The sequence below is a fragment of the Pelophylax lessonae genome (genome assembly GCF_965119305.1).
Source record: "Pelophylax lessonae genome assembly, chromosome: 3".
NCBI lineage: Eukaryota > Metazoa > Chordata > Amphibia > Anura > Ranidae > Pelophylax > Pelophylax lessonae.
The window spans coordinates 349,771,313-349,783,716 of NC_138770.1; the positions used below are offsets into that span (position 1 = coordinate 349,771,313).

The following is a 12,404-nucleotide window of genomic DNA, read 5'->3' on the forward strand; positions in this document are numbered from 1 at the left end:
TGTGTCAATTCCAGAATTCACTGTTCCCACCCCAGACATTGCCAAAGCAAGATCTACAAATTAAACTAGGTTAAAGGAGAAGCCAATTAACCAGTTTTAAACATATCAGTACAACAATTTTTGACATTGCTTTATTAACTCATGTGCACAACTGCATACTTTTTCTTACTCTTGAATTATTGCATTTTCAGCTGGAATCCTTTCAGCCATTTTTTGTTTCCTTGAATCTTCCCAGTTATGTCACCAGAGGAGAACAATTTGTTTTGGAAGCTGTTGTTTTCAACTATCTGGAAGAAGATACTGAGGTAAACAGTAGAAATTGTTTTGTTCCATGTGCAGAACCTTGCAGTTGAAAACAATAACCAATTGTGTTCAGGCCAGCTGTGTTTTTTTTATTTATATCTGTAAACATATTGTAACATGGATAGGATAGAGGCCTAAAACAGATCCGGGGACATGTCAGTACCACAGTTATTTAGTGTTGCAACCTCAGTTTTTCTTAGTAACCACATCATGATAACATATGACATAATACATTAGTAACCTGTGTTTTGACTCTGAAGTCCTGGTTTCCTATACTGCGAATTGCAGTGAAGTTGAGTGATCTTTATTTTGCTTCAATGGAAACTGGGTTGAAATGAATATGTGTTCAAACATCCAACATTTTCATCCAACAAGGGAATTTAAAGAAAACAAATTGGATGTCTGAAATGAACACATGCACTTTAGTTTACTTTCTGCTACTGTAATGTAAAATCAGCTCACTGTATGCCACTGTAGTGCTTGTTAACACTTTAGAAGACCAGGTCCCAAAGGTCTTTTAGATAGTGAGAAAAACAGAATGATTAGAAAGCTTTACTAAATCTGCATAGTGATTATCTGGATAAATTGGTTCCAACACACTACTCATATTGCAAGCCTGGAGCTTTATGGAACATACTAGAAACCAGTGGTTAACAGCAACAATAAAAAAAATAAATTTCTTAGCGGCACCGCAAGCACACTGTAACAAATATTGGGGAAATATATCTAAACCCAAAAATCAAATATGAAAATATTACAGTTTACTAGTCCCTAGATGAGGAGACAGCATGTGTTTTCTTTTGCTGGCTTTTTTCTTTATTTTCACCTGGGGATCCTGCCAGAAACACAATATCATTACTAGAGTGACAACACTTACTCACTGTACTGCATTTGTGAAGGAGTTGTATTGTCACCCTAGGTTGTTATCTTGATGTAGACTACAAATACCTCCCCCCTTTTCCTCATCTCCATTACATAAAAAAGAGGAGTTTTGTAGTTCACAGAACATATTTGAGAAAACAGAAAATAGGTTTTCTAATCTTGATAACTTTGCTCAAAGACAAACATTTTTTTTTGAAAAGCCAATGTTTTTCTTGATAGCTAGAACTTTTAGTCCTGGTGATGACTGCACCTCCCGTTTGTTGTACAAACATTATAGGAACAGGAAATAAAAAGGAAGAGAAAATCACCCTAATTAGGTTTGAGGTAGATCTTGTGTTTATACATACCCATTAAATTCCAATAATAAAGACAACACTAGTCCTTACTTAACTTACATTACTACATCATGTAAATGGTGATTTTTTTTACCATGTAACTTGCAATATCCTGCAAACAAACCCAAAGATTTATCTTTGAATTAAATCCTGTGTTTGAGTGTCCTTTCTTAACCATATACTTAGATAATTGTAGTAATAACCACCTAGTATCAAACTTCTATTTAATGTTTCTGAAATTAAGAGTTGCTTCCGATTGATCATTTGGATTTTCCAGCATGCTGTGCTTAGTGTGAGTCCCATTATATCCCTGTAGCCACAGTTTTTTTTTTTTTTAACAAATTTAAATGCTTACCTCCATGTGTGCTGCTAACTAGCCTAATGAATTTTTATGCTTGCCAAATTAAACTAAAAAAACCCTTTGTTTAAATAGTAAATAATTTTTTATAGATGGTGACAAGAAGATACTGACATTAAATATGCATATCTCAAGGAATTATTGGGACAAACAGAGATGTGCTAGTCGATACAGAGAATTGTAGACATACTGTATATTTTAGGTTTGATGATTTGCTCTTTCACTTGTTATCAAGTCACTCTAGAACCTGTTGGTGGTCTAATCTCCCTTTCTGTCTTGTTTCCTTATATCCAAAAAAGAAGGACATAAACTATATGTTAACCACAGGGTGGTGCAAATTTAAAAGAAAAGCCAAATAATAAGGGGCCTTTTTCTCCCCAAGAATTTTCTACAACTACTCATGAACCTGTTAAAGTTTCAATGTATTATTATTATAATATTATTATTAATATTATAACATGAAATTAGCAATAAGACAACCAATAAGTTTATACTGTATAGGTATATAAAAAATGAGTAATGGCTCTCACGCTATCTTGTGTATGTGTATACAAATAACAATTTAAAAGACTGCTGCTCGCACTTAATAGCTAATCCAAAGCTAATTGCCAAGATAAAGTGATTAAAGAATAGTGCTGCGCTGTCTAAAATATAATAGTTAAAAAAAATCGATGGGAGGGATGGATGGTGCTGCCTGAGAAAATCTGTATGTGTATCAAACCAAAATACTAATGCATGTGAGCCCTTATAAATGATAAACAAATTCAAAGGTCTAATGATTAAGGCCCTTAGTGTGTAGAAAATATCTGTATAAATCTAGTGTGTATAAAATTAAAGCGGAGTTCCGGCCACAAAATCGACATAGTCGATTTTGGGCCATCCGCTTGCTATAGGTCACCTGAAACAGAAATGGGTAGTTAGGATTTTTTTTTTTTTTACTTACCTTGTAATTGAAGAAAGAAAATACTCACCTCTCTTCCACTTCCTCCCTCGGCCGCACAGCCCGCGCCGTCACTTCCGCTTTGCAATAATTCCTGGGAGCTGAACGCTCCCAGGAATCAATGCGACAGCACCGGCCCCGCTCGTCACTTCCGGTGCGACGCCGCATTCCCTGCTAAACAGCTTCTGGGCATGCCCAGAAGCTGTGGAGGAATGCGGCGCCGCACCGGAAGTGACGAGAGGGGCCGGTGCAGGCGCATTCTGGGAGAAGAAGACACGGAAGAGGACGCAGAAGAGGATCGCGCTGGCTTCAGCTGCCCACAACAGAGATGGCAACACTGGAGAGGAAATTTTAAAAGTGAGTATTTCTTCTAAAAGGTAAGTGCGATCCGGGACAGATCAGAGGCTAGCCATTGTGGAATGTACTAGCCCTGACTGTCCCGGGGGTATGTTCATTGAAATTTTTTTTCTGTGGCTGGAACTCCGCTTTAAATAAAGTAAAGTGCTCTAAATGCAAATAAAGTGCAAAACAAATCAATAAACAATTTGTCTCATGAATATATAACAAAATGTGGTATTATATAAAATGCTCTCAGTGCAAAAAAAAAAATAAAAACACAATATGTGAAATATAAATTCATCTAAAAAATTCATCAGTTTATATAAAGACGAGTGACGAGTGCAAAAACCAGTGTAGGTAAATCACAATCTCTGGTGATGGGCCGTGAAGAAATGCAAAAACACAATATGTAAAATAATCTAAAAAAAATATATATTATTTCATAAGTCCATATAAAGTGACAGAGGCAGAAACCAGTGCAGGTAGAACACAATATCTGATGTTAAACCATAAAGGTGGGAACACGCATGCTACCCCCCTCTCTCCAAGGTTCGCACTCACCAGAAGATGGAACCCCTGCAGGGGTCATATACACCAACCAAACAGTGATATATCTCTTTCTCCACTTCTATGTGCCTGGTCACAGGGGAACAGAAGATAAAAAAAAACCCTAACAGAGGTCGCAGACACCAACTAAGCAGCAATCTCTTTCTTATTCCACTTCAATATACTCGATCACGGGGAGTTTCCATCACTTGCTCTCCTTCTGGCAACCTTTCCAAAGATCATCGCGCCATATATTATAGAGTGGGGATATAAGAAGAATGCTCTTATAGTGTAGTAAGTTAAAAAATGTATTTAGAATAAAGCAGCTAAAAACTCACATGTAAGAACAGAATATCCAATGTTTGATTGTGAGCGCCGTGCTCGTTCCAGTATTTGTGTCATTTTCGATAAAATTAATTTATGCCCTGCGCAGTACTTCCCAATCACATGACTTCTTCTTACTCTGAAGAAGTCACTTGGTCGCGACGTAACATGTAGGGCATAAACGGAGGTTACTGGAAGTGACGCAAGTACCGAAACAAGCACGGCGCTCACAAACAAACGCTGGATATTCTGTTCTTATATGTGAGTTTTAGCTGCTTTATTCTAAATACATTTTTTAACTTACTACACTATGAGAGCATTCTTCATATATCCCCACTCTATAATGTATGGCGAGAGGATCTTTGGAAACTCCTGAGAGTACCAATTATCCATAAATGCTGGTTAAGCATTGGGAAAAGTACAGAAATACAGAGAACTTCTAGTAGCAAATAAGAAGTAAAGCAGTTCCATTGGAGATTTAATACTACACATTTTTTTCAAGTTTAATTCAGGTGAGAGGCTAGTAAGCACAATGGTGACACATTGAATGAAGATAAGAATAATTCACACACTTTATTTAAGTTATGGTGAAATGGTTATGGTGATCATACAGTATGTTATGGACTTTTTTTGTGCATGTTAACTACAGTTCATTTTTATTTTATGTTTATACTGTAATCAGCTTTTGCAAATTGAGTTTGCGACCTTTGTGATTTTACACTTAAGCACGGTGCACTTTGAAGAATGGCATATGGTAGTTTTTTTACACGTTTATTGTATTTCAACATAGAGTTATGACTGTTTAAGGGAATTTCCGTACATAAGTCATTTGAGACATACTCTTTGAAACACTGTTATATTATAGACAGCGGAGCACTATTCCTTAATCACTTTATACTGTATAGGTAGATGCAGATCAGATTAGATCAAGTTGTTATTTTACATAGATGTATACGGTTAAGACCAGACATTGCAATAAGAAAAAACAAAACAAACATCATATGCTGTTGCTTAAAACACCCCAATGCATTACACATACCACTGGCAAGTTTTCAGCAAACTCAATTTGCCTTTAACCATAATTTCCTTTCATAGGTTTCTGTGACCCTTGAACAAAGTGATGCATATGAAATCCACATAGAATTTATAAATGCAACTGGAAGCCAACAAACCGTATCTGTCCCAAGTCAAGAAGGAAAAATTATTTTCTTTCCAATTAGACCGATTCAGCTGGGCGAGATTCCAATTACAGTGAAAGCCATATCCTCCCTTGCTTCAGATGCAGTGATTCAAAGGCTCCTCGTCAAGGTATTTTTTTTTTAAAATAAAATTTGGATGGATGTCCTAGCAGAATAGAAAGGGTGAAAGTCATATTCTTCCTTGCCTTGAATGCAATGATTCAAAGGCTCCTTGTCAAGGTCATTTTTAAATAACATCTAGATGGATATCAGACTAGCAAAAAAACAAAATGATGTCAGACTAGAAAAGGTTTTTGACCCCAAGTGCATGGTATATACAGATGTGACAATGAGGTAAGCAAGAAACAACAACCCAAAACTTTCAAGAGAAAAAAACTTTTAATAATGCTTGAAAACTTGGAACTGAGACCCAGACCAAATGATTGTGATATTGTTGGACATTATTCCAGTTTAAATTAGAAAGAGGAAATTGTAAATTGTTGATACTTTTTCCCCCTATATATAGCAGGATATTAAAATTTAGCATAGATCATGCCAATGCTTTTATGTGCATGGCAATGACCGATCTGCTAGCACTGAAGTTGTGTCTGAGCCAGGATCCATACACCTCAGGGTTAATGGAGCACAGCTTGATGTACACTAAGCTCCATGTGGAAAAGATCACAATTATTCAATGAGTGGCAATAATGAATTATTCATACAGCAAGTGTAATGGATGGCTAGGAGACATGTTCTAACACCACATGTCTGTGGCCTTCTAGTATGTTTCCATTCTTGTTGTTTGCCTGCAGTTTTTATGGGGTTCAATAGGAACTCGCCTGAACTCTGAAAACCCAGTTCAGGAAAGGATGCAAAAAATATATGTACATTGATGTTAAAACATTTTTTTATACAAACTCCTCAGGACCACAACATGTCAGCATTTATTTTTGAATGTTCTATTTGGTTATATTAATGATGTTTGTTTAATGACCTACTTGTATTTTATTTATTTATTTAGATGTATTTATATAGTGCAGACAATGAATGCAGTGCTTTACATATTATAAAATAACAGCAGTCTCTGCCCTCAAGAAGCTTAAACCTTAGGGTCTCTATATCATGCTTATACATATACCTATTGGGGCCAATTGAGACAAGAGTCAGTTAACCTACCAGTATGCCTTTGCAGTGTGGGAGGAAACTGGATTTTGCCCTCACAAGCACATGGAGGACATACAAACTCCATACACATAATTGTCCTGTTCAAATGTCATATGTGATCCTTCTATTTTTCCAGAACTGCAATACTGTGGGTAAAGTGTTTAAAGGTATATGCACCCAAACCTATTTTTTACTTTTTGGGTACATCTAACTAAAGTAACAGAATTGTTGCATTCTGAGTTCCCATTTCCACTCTCCTGCTATTTCTATTTAGGAAAATTTACTGGATTTTACAGTTATTTATTGTAAGAAAAGCAGGAAAGTTCTATGAGATATAAAAAGTCCTGCAAGAGTATAAAATAACCATTTCAAATAACTTTCAAATAGTTTTTATTAAAGTGTATGTATAGAAAAAAACTTTTTTTTTTTTTTTTGATAGAAAGAAAGGGTAAACCCTAGTTTATATTGTGCTGTCTGAGGATATTTGCCCTGTCTTCCAGTCACACAGACGTAACAAGATATATGGGGCGAACAAAGGAATAACAATCATAGAGTAAATAGCTGCTCATCCCTACAATTGGTCCAGTCTGTTTGTTCTCCCCTTAGGACTTTAATGCAGACACATAGATGTATACCACCATCATACTGTATAAATAAATATTAGCAACAACTTTACTGATACAAAAGTATATTAGTACATCCTAAAATGCACACAAGCCCTGATATAGAAACTGTTCCAATGTACTGCATATTAAAATCCCTAGATATAATGGGCAGGTACTTTAAGTAATAGTTAACAATAGAATTTTTCAAATAATGAATCCTGCAAGAATAAGCACCAACGCATTTCAATTGCTTTGGCCAAAATCTTCCTCAGGGGGCAAAATAGGAGATATAGAGAAGAACATAACATTAAACATGGACTAGAGCTCTTTATAAACCAGATGTGATTACCCCAGACCTGCGGGCGCCAGCAGGACAGGGGGCACTCATATCAGCACACATGGGGAACCACTTGGTCTCTCCATCACCAAGAATGAAGGAACCGCCAAATAGCGGGGATATGTTATCATCAGAATAGTGAAATACTTAGAAAGAGTGTTCAGCATACAGGCATATTATCAAACCCAGGTTCTCTGGACTTGTCCGGAGGACGCTAGTGTACCACATTTCAACTCAGCCCTAAAACGTGTAAAAGTGTTAAGCCAGTCCAAGGATGCAATACCTTTTTTCAAGGGTTTGCACTCTTGGACTAGCTGGAGACCATATACATATGTTTGGGCTGAGTTGAAACTTGGTTCCCTTGAGTCCTTCTGACAACTTGGGTTTGGTATATGTCTGTGTGCTTGATATTTATTCACCATTCTGATGATATGATAACATCATCTGGTAGGATTTACTATCTGAGAAATTCTATTGTAAACTATTACTTAAAGTGCCTGCCCATTATATATAGGTTTTTTTTTAGTATGCAGTACATTGGAATTGTTTCCGTACCAGGGCTTTTGTACATCTTAGGATGTGCTATCTTTTAATTTGTTGTTGTATCAATAAAATTGTTGCAAACTATTTTTATACAACAGAATATATGCGGACATCTCTGCAAAGTTAAAGAAATCCTGTTTTAGGTAGATGTTATTGTAATGGGTTTCCACATTGGAAGAATTACTATCACCTTTTATTTTGATAACAGCTGTAAAATGTTGTATATAACATCACTTTTTGTCTCAATGACAGAGGTCACCAGGACAATATAGAGGGTGAATCTACTTACAGTGGATACAGACAACAATATAAATTGACAAAGGTGTTAATCCTTTCCAACTCCATTTGAAAACAAATGTAGTGTAGCTTCATATTACTATGTTACTATGTTATTACTATGTTTCTATCTAATTAGATAGAAATACAGAAATACATATTGTTTTCTATGACAATGAGCACACAAATTGCAACTTTATAGGACATCAGAAGTAAATCATTGTGTGACATAACTCTAGGAATATCTTAATAGTTGGATCACTACATGTGGAATGTTAGCAGGCATGATGCTTTTAGCTAATTGCAGGGGTTTAGAGTTAATTATGCACTGCTTTATTTTGACAGGCTGAAGGAATAGAACACTCATATTCACAAACTTTACTTTTGGAACTGATGAACAATAAACCACAAAATGTCTCCAAAGCTTTGAACTTTACATTCCCTCCTGATGTAGTAAGTGGCAGTGAAAAGGCATTTATCACTGTTGTTGGTAAGGATAACATTAACATTTTTTAAACATTATTGCAATGAAGCAGTTACAAAAACTTCATGTGTTCATTCAAAACAATATTTTTTTATCTTTTCTGTGTATTTCTTTTATGTACAAAGTTACTTTTCCTCATTTTGACCTCAGTCTTTAAAGATGAACTCCAAGCCAACAGCTAAAAACAATGCTTAAAATAAATACAAGGGCTCTTGTACCTGCCAAAACATTTGTATTTCTATCAATATAGTGCTGAAATTTACACATCAAAGCCAGGTTTGTCACCCCCTTTTTACTCCACTACAGTTATGCAATGCAGCCTGGTCACCTGCCTGTCCTCAGCCTCTGACTGGACGATAATAGATTAGCAACAGACTGAAAAAGTCATCACTCTCCTCCTTTTTAAACAGCAAAGGCAATACACTTAAAACAGTTCTAAAGGGAAAACATTTTTCACTACCTGCATTAAGGAAGAAAATGTTCCACTGTCTGGTGCCCTCCCCACCCCAAAAGATTTACCTAACTCCTCCTATGATCCAGCACGGTCCCCATCTGCAGCACTGCTCCATTGACTTCCTGGATTCACAAGCTACACTGAAAGCAGCGGGAGCCATAGGCAGCCAAATCCTGTGAGGAGGGAATGGGAGGCATGGCTGAGGCATATTATGTGTGTCTATGGATGCACACAGCCTGGCTTGAGAGCACATCTGCACAGGTAACCCTTAGGTACCACCAAGAGGTAAGGGACTGGCTCTGTGCAACATCATTACACAGGGTAAGTAAGAATAACCATTTTTTTTTTATTATTTTATATATATTTATTTATATATATATATATATATATATATATATATGTAAAAGAGAAAAACAACAACTTTTTTCTTTAATAGCAATTTAATTGGCTCCTAGTGTTGCCCATTCCTCTCTGTCTATACTACTGTACAGGAGAATACTAGATGACTAACATCAAGTCCAATTATAGGACTTAAACTAGCTACATTTAAAAATGAGTTTATTGATTTTAAATTAATACGGAATTGTGTGAGCCTGACATTTTGAGCTTAGACTTAAAGCTGAGCTTTAACTTAAAGCCATATTAAACCCAAGAAAAAAAAATGTAATGCAGTGCAGCTTACCAATCCTTAAATATGGTGGCTTAGTTTTCTTTTTTTTGATTCTTTACCTTTATTTTCACCTGGTGACCCAGTCAGCAACAAATTTTCTGTCTTAAGGTGACTCCTGTATCCATGGAGTACTGAAGACAACCTTGGACATCAACACTGCCTAGAGAGAGCAGGGTTAGATGGGTTAGTAGATGTAGATGGACTTTACATAAGTGACTAACAATTTAAAGCCTAACTCCAGCTAACCCTCATCTTGTAAAACAAACCATTCAGTTTTCTGTTTTTTATAAAATATCACATTCCCTCTGTTCTCAGCTGCATAATAGCTTGGGGAGGAGAACACAGATCTTCCCAGTGTAAGGCTGTGCAGGGAAGGAGGGGTGTCAGGACTAGTCTGATCATTGGAGGAGAGCACACTGAGTTTCCAGCAGAGCTAGAGAACTGACCAAGTATACGGGTGGAGGAAGAGGACACCACCCTTCTGGGGTATAAAATGGACAAATATGGATGGTAAAACAATAAAATAAGAGGTTGAAGAAAATTATGAAAAATATCATGAAAAAACACCCACTTTTGGGAGTGAGGATAGTGCATATATCTTCTGAGGATTGGTGGATCTCACTCAGGCTCTGTGAATGGCGGCTGATATGGGTGAGACAGAGATATCTACTGTATGTTGCGATGATATGGAATCTGCAGATCCAATGTCCGGCTGTGTGGGTGGATGTCAGCGGCTGCAGATGGGATATCAGGCTGCTCAGGTAGATGTCAGCGGTTACAGATGAAATGTCAGACTACTTGATCACTGACAGCAGATGGAGCGTCGGGCTGTGTGGTGGATAATAGCATCTGCAGATGGAGTATGTCGGCGGCTCCAGGTGATTTGTCAGACTGAACAGAGGGTGATGATGGCTGCAGTTTGGAATGCCAGGCTGCTTGAAGGATGGAGGCTGAGGATTGCTAGTGCAAGCTCTCATGCAATTTGGCTGCTTCAAAATGTGGGATGGGGGCATTCCATAGCAGGGTAAAAGTTGTATCAGGCTGCTGTATAGCCAGAGGCAGGGACACCAGCTACCCTGCAGTGTATCGGCGACCTGGACCTGTCAGCCCACTTAAAGGGGGTCAGCTGGGGTCAGGTCTCCACAAAGGTGATGTGGCTATGTTGAGTGGGTGTGGTTACGAGTGTCAGGGCTCTACCCCTTTGTCAAACCAATAGTGAGAAGGGCGGCTATAGGTTGGTGCATTTTAAAGGGGGCCTGGGTGGGGCTAGATTTTGCATTTTTTCCCCCCAACGTTTGTCTGACAGTTCATGAATTGTACAACCTGATCTGTAGGCTAATCGGGACTTGTACGGTCAGGTGGTGGAATTCTTTTTTACGAGGAAGGGTTCATACATGGAGTATCTTCCAGTTAAAATTATTGTTCAAAAAAGCAGGCTAATAGCTAAATACAAAAGAAAATATAGGAACCCAATAGGTTCTAAACCCGCGCAAATTATTAAACAAAAAACAAATAAACTACAATAAAGTAGTTACCTATACCATGAAAAGAAACAAAGGAACCGTGCTCTTATTTTTATAAAGTACATATAACAATAGTGAATAAACAATAGTGAATAAACAAATAAATAAAAACATCTTCATTTAAATGATAGAAACTTCATAAAAATTGGGAAGTTCATATATGATCCCACACGTGAATAACGTCCTCAGTGAGTATAGGAAAGGTTCCTTTTCCACCCGCATGCAGACACACTATGCACTCACCAGATTTATTTGACCCCTATTACAGGGGGTCAAATTACGCATATGGGAAAATCCAAGATGTCATACATGAGCTCACAGGAATGAATTTAAACCATTGCTGTCATCCATTCAATGTGTATATAAATAGCATATTCAAAGCTCCAGTGTTACCATATAAAGAGGGACAGGAAAGAACACCTGGGTGGTGTTTGAGATACATCATTTCTCGTGGGCTGCAAACCAGTGATTCCTATACAATACATGCTGATCCCTGTCTTCTTTGATGTAAGTGCGATACAACTAAATAATTTTAAATACTGCACCAGGAGAGTGTTCTTTCCTCTCGCTCTCTATATGGCAACACTGGAGCTTTAAATATACCATTTATATACACGTTGAAGGGATGACATCATGTATGACATCTTAGCTTTTCCCATATGCACAATTTTACTCCTCATAAAAGGGGTCAATTAAGTCTGATGAGTGCATAGTGCATCTGCATGCGGGTAGAGGGTAACCTTGCCTATACTCACTGCGGAGGTTATTCACTTGTGGGATCATATATAGACTTCACAATTTTTATGTACCGGTATTTTCTATCATTTAAATAAATATGTATTTATTTATTTGTTTATTTACTATTATTTGTTCACTATGGTGATATGTATTTTATAATATAAGAGTGCTGTCCCTTTATTTCTTTTCATTATAGCTAAATATAGCTGAGAGGGAAGGTACTTTCACCATTTGATTTACATAACTGGTAAATGAGGAAGAAGGGAGCATGTTAAAAAATTGAAAACTAAAAATTGAAAATTGAAAAATAAAAAAATGCAAAAATAAAAAGTAAAATAAAGGCAAAAAAGAAAGGTCTTTATTAATGTAAAAAGTACAAGTCTAAGAATGAAAGAAAGAAAAACT

General features: G+C 36.9%; 1 protein-coding gene across 1 annotated transcript in view; it reads left to right on the forward strand.

Moving 5' to 3' along the window:
• Positions 1 to 12,404, forward strand: part of LOC309549497 (CD109 antigen-like) — a 356,480-nt gene that overhangs the window by 218,214 nt on the left and 125,862 nt on the right. Inside the window, exons 21-23 of the mRNA XM_082249831.1 lie at positions 192 to 305; positions 5,123 to 5,335; positions 8,476 to 8,620. Coding sequence (XP_082105957.1) covers positions 192 to 305; positions 5,123 to 5,335; positions 8,476 to 8,620 — 472 coding nt within the window. The remainder of the gene's footprint in view (positions 1 to 191; positions 306 to 5,122; positions 5,336 to 8,475; positions 8,621 to 12,404) is intronic.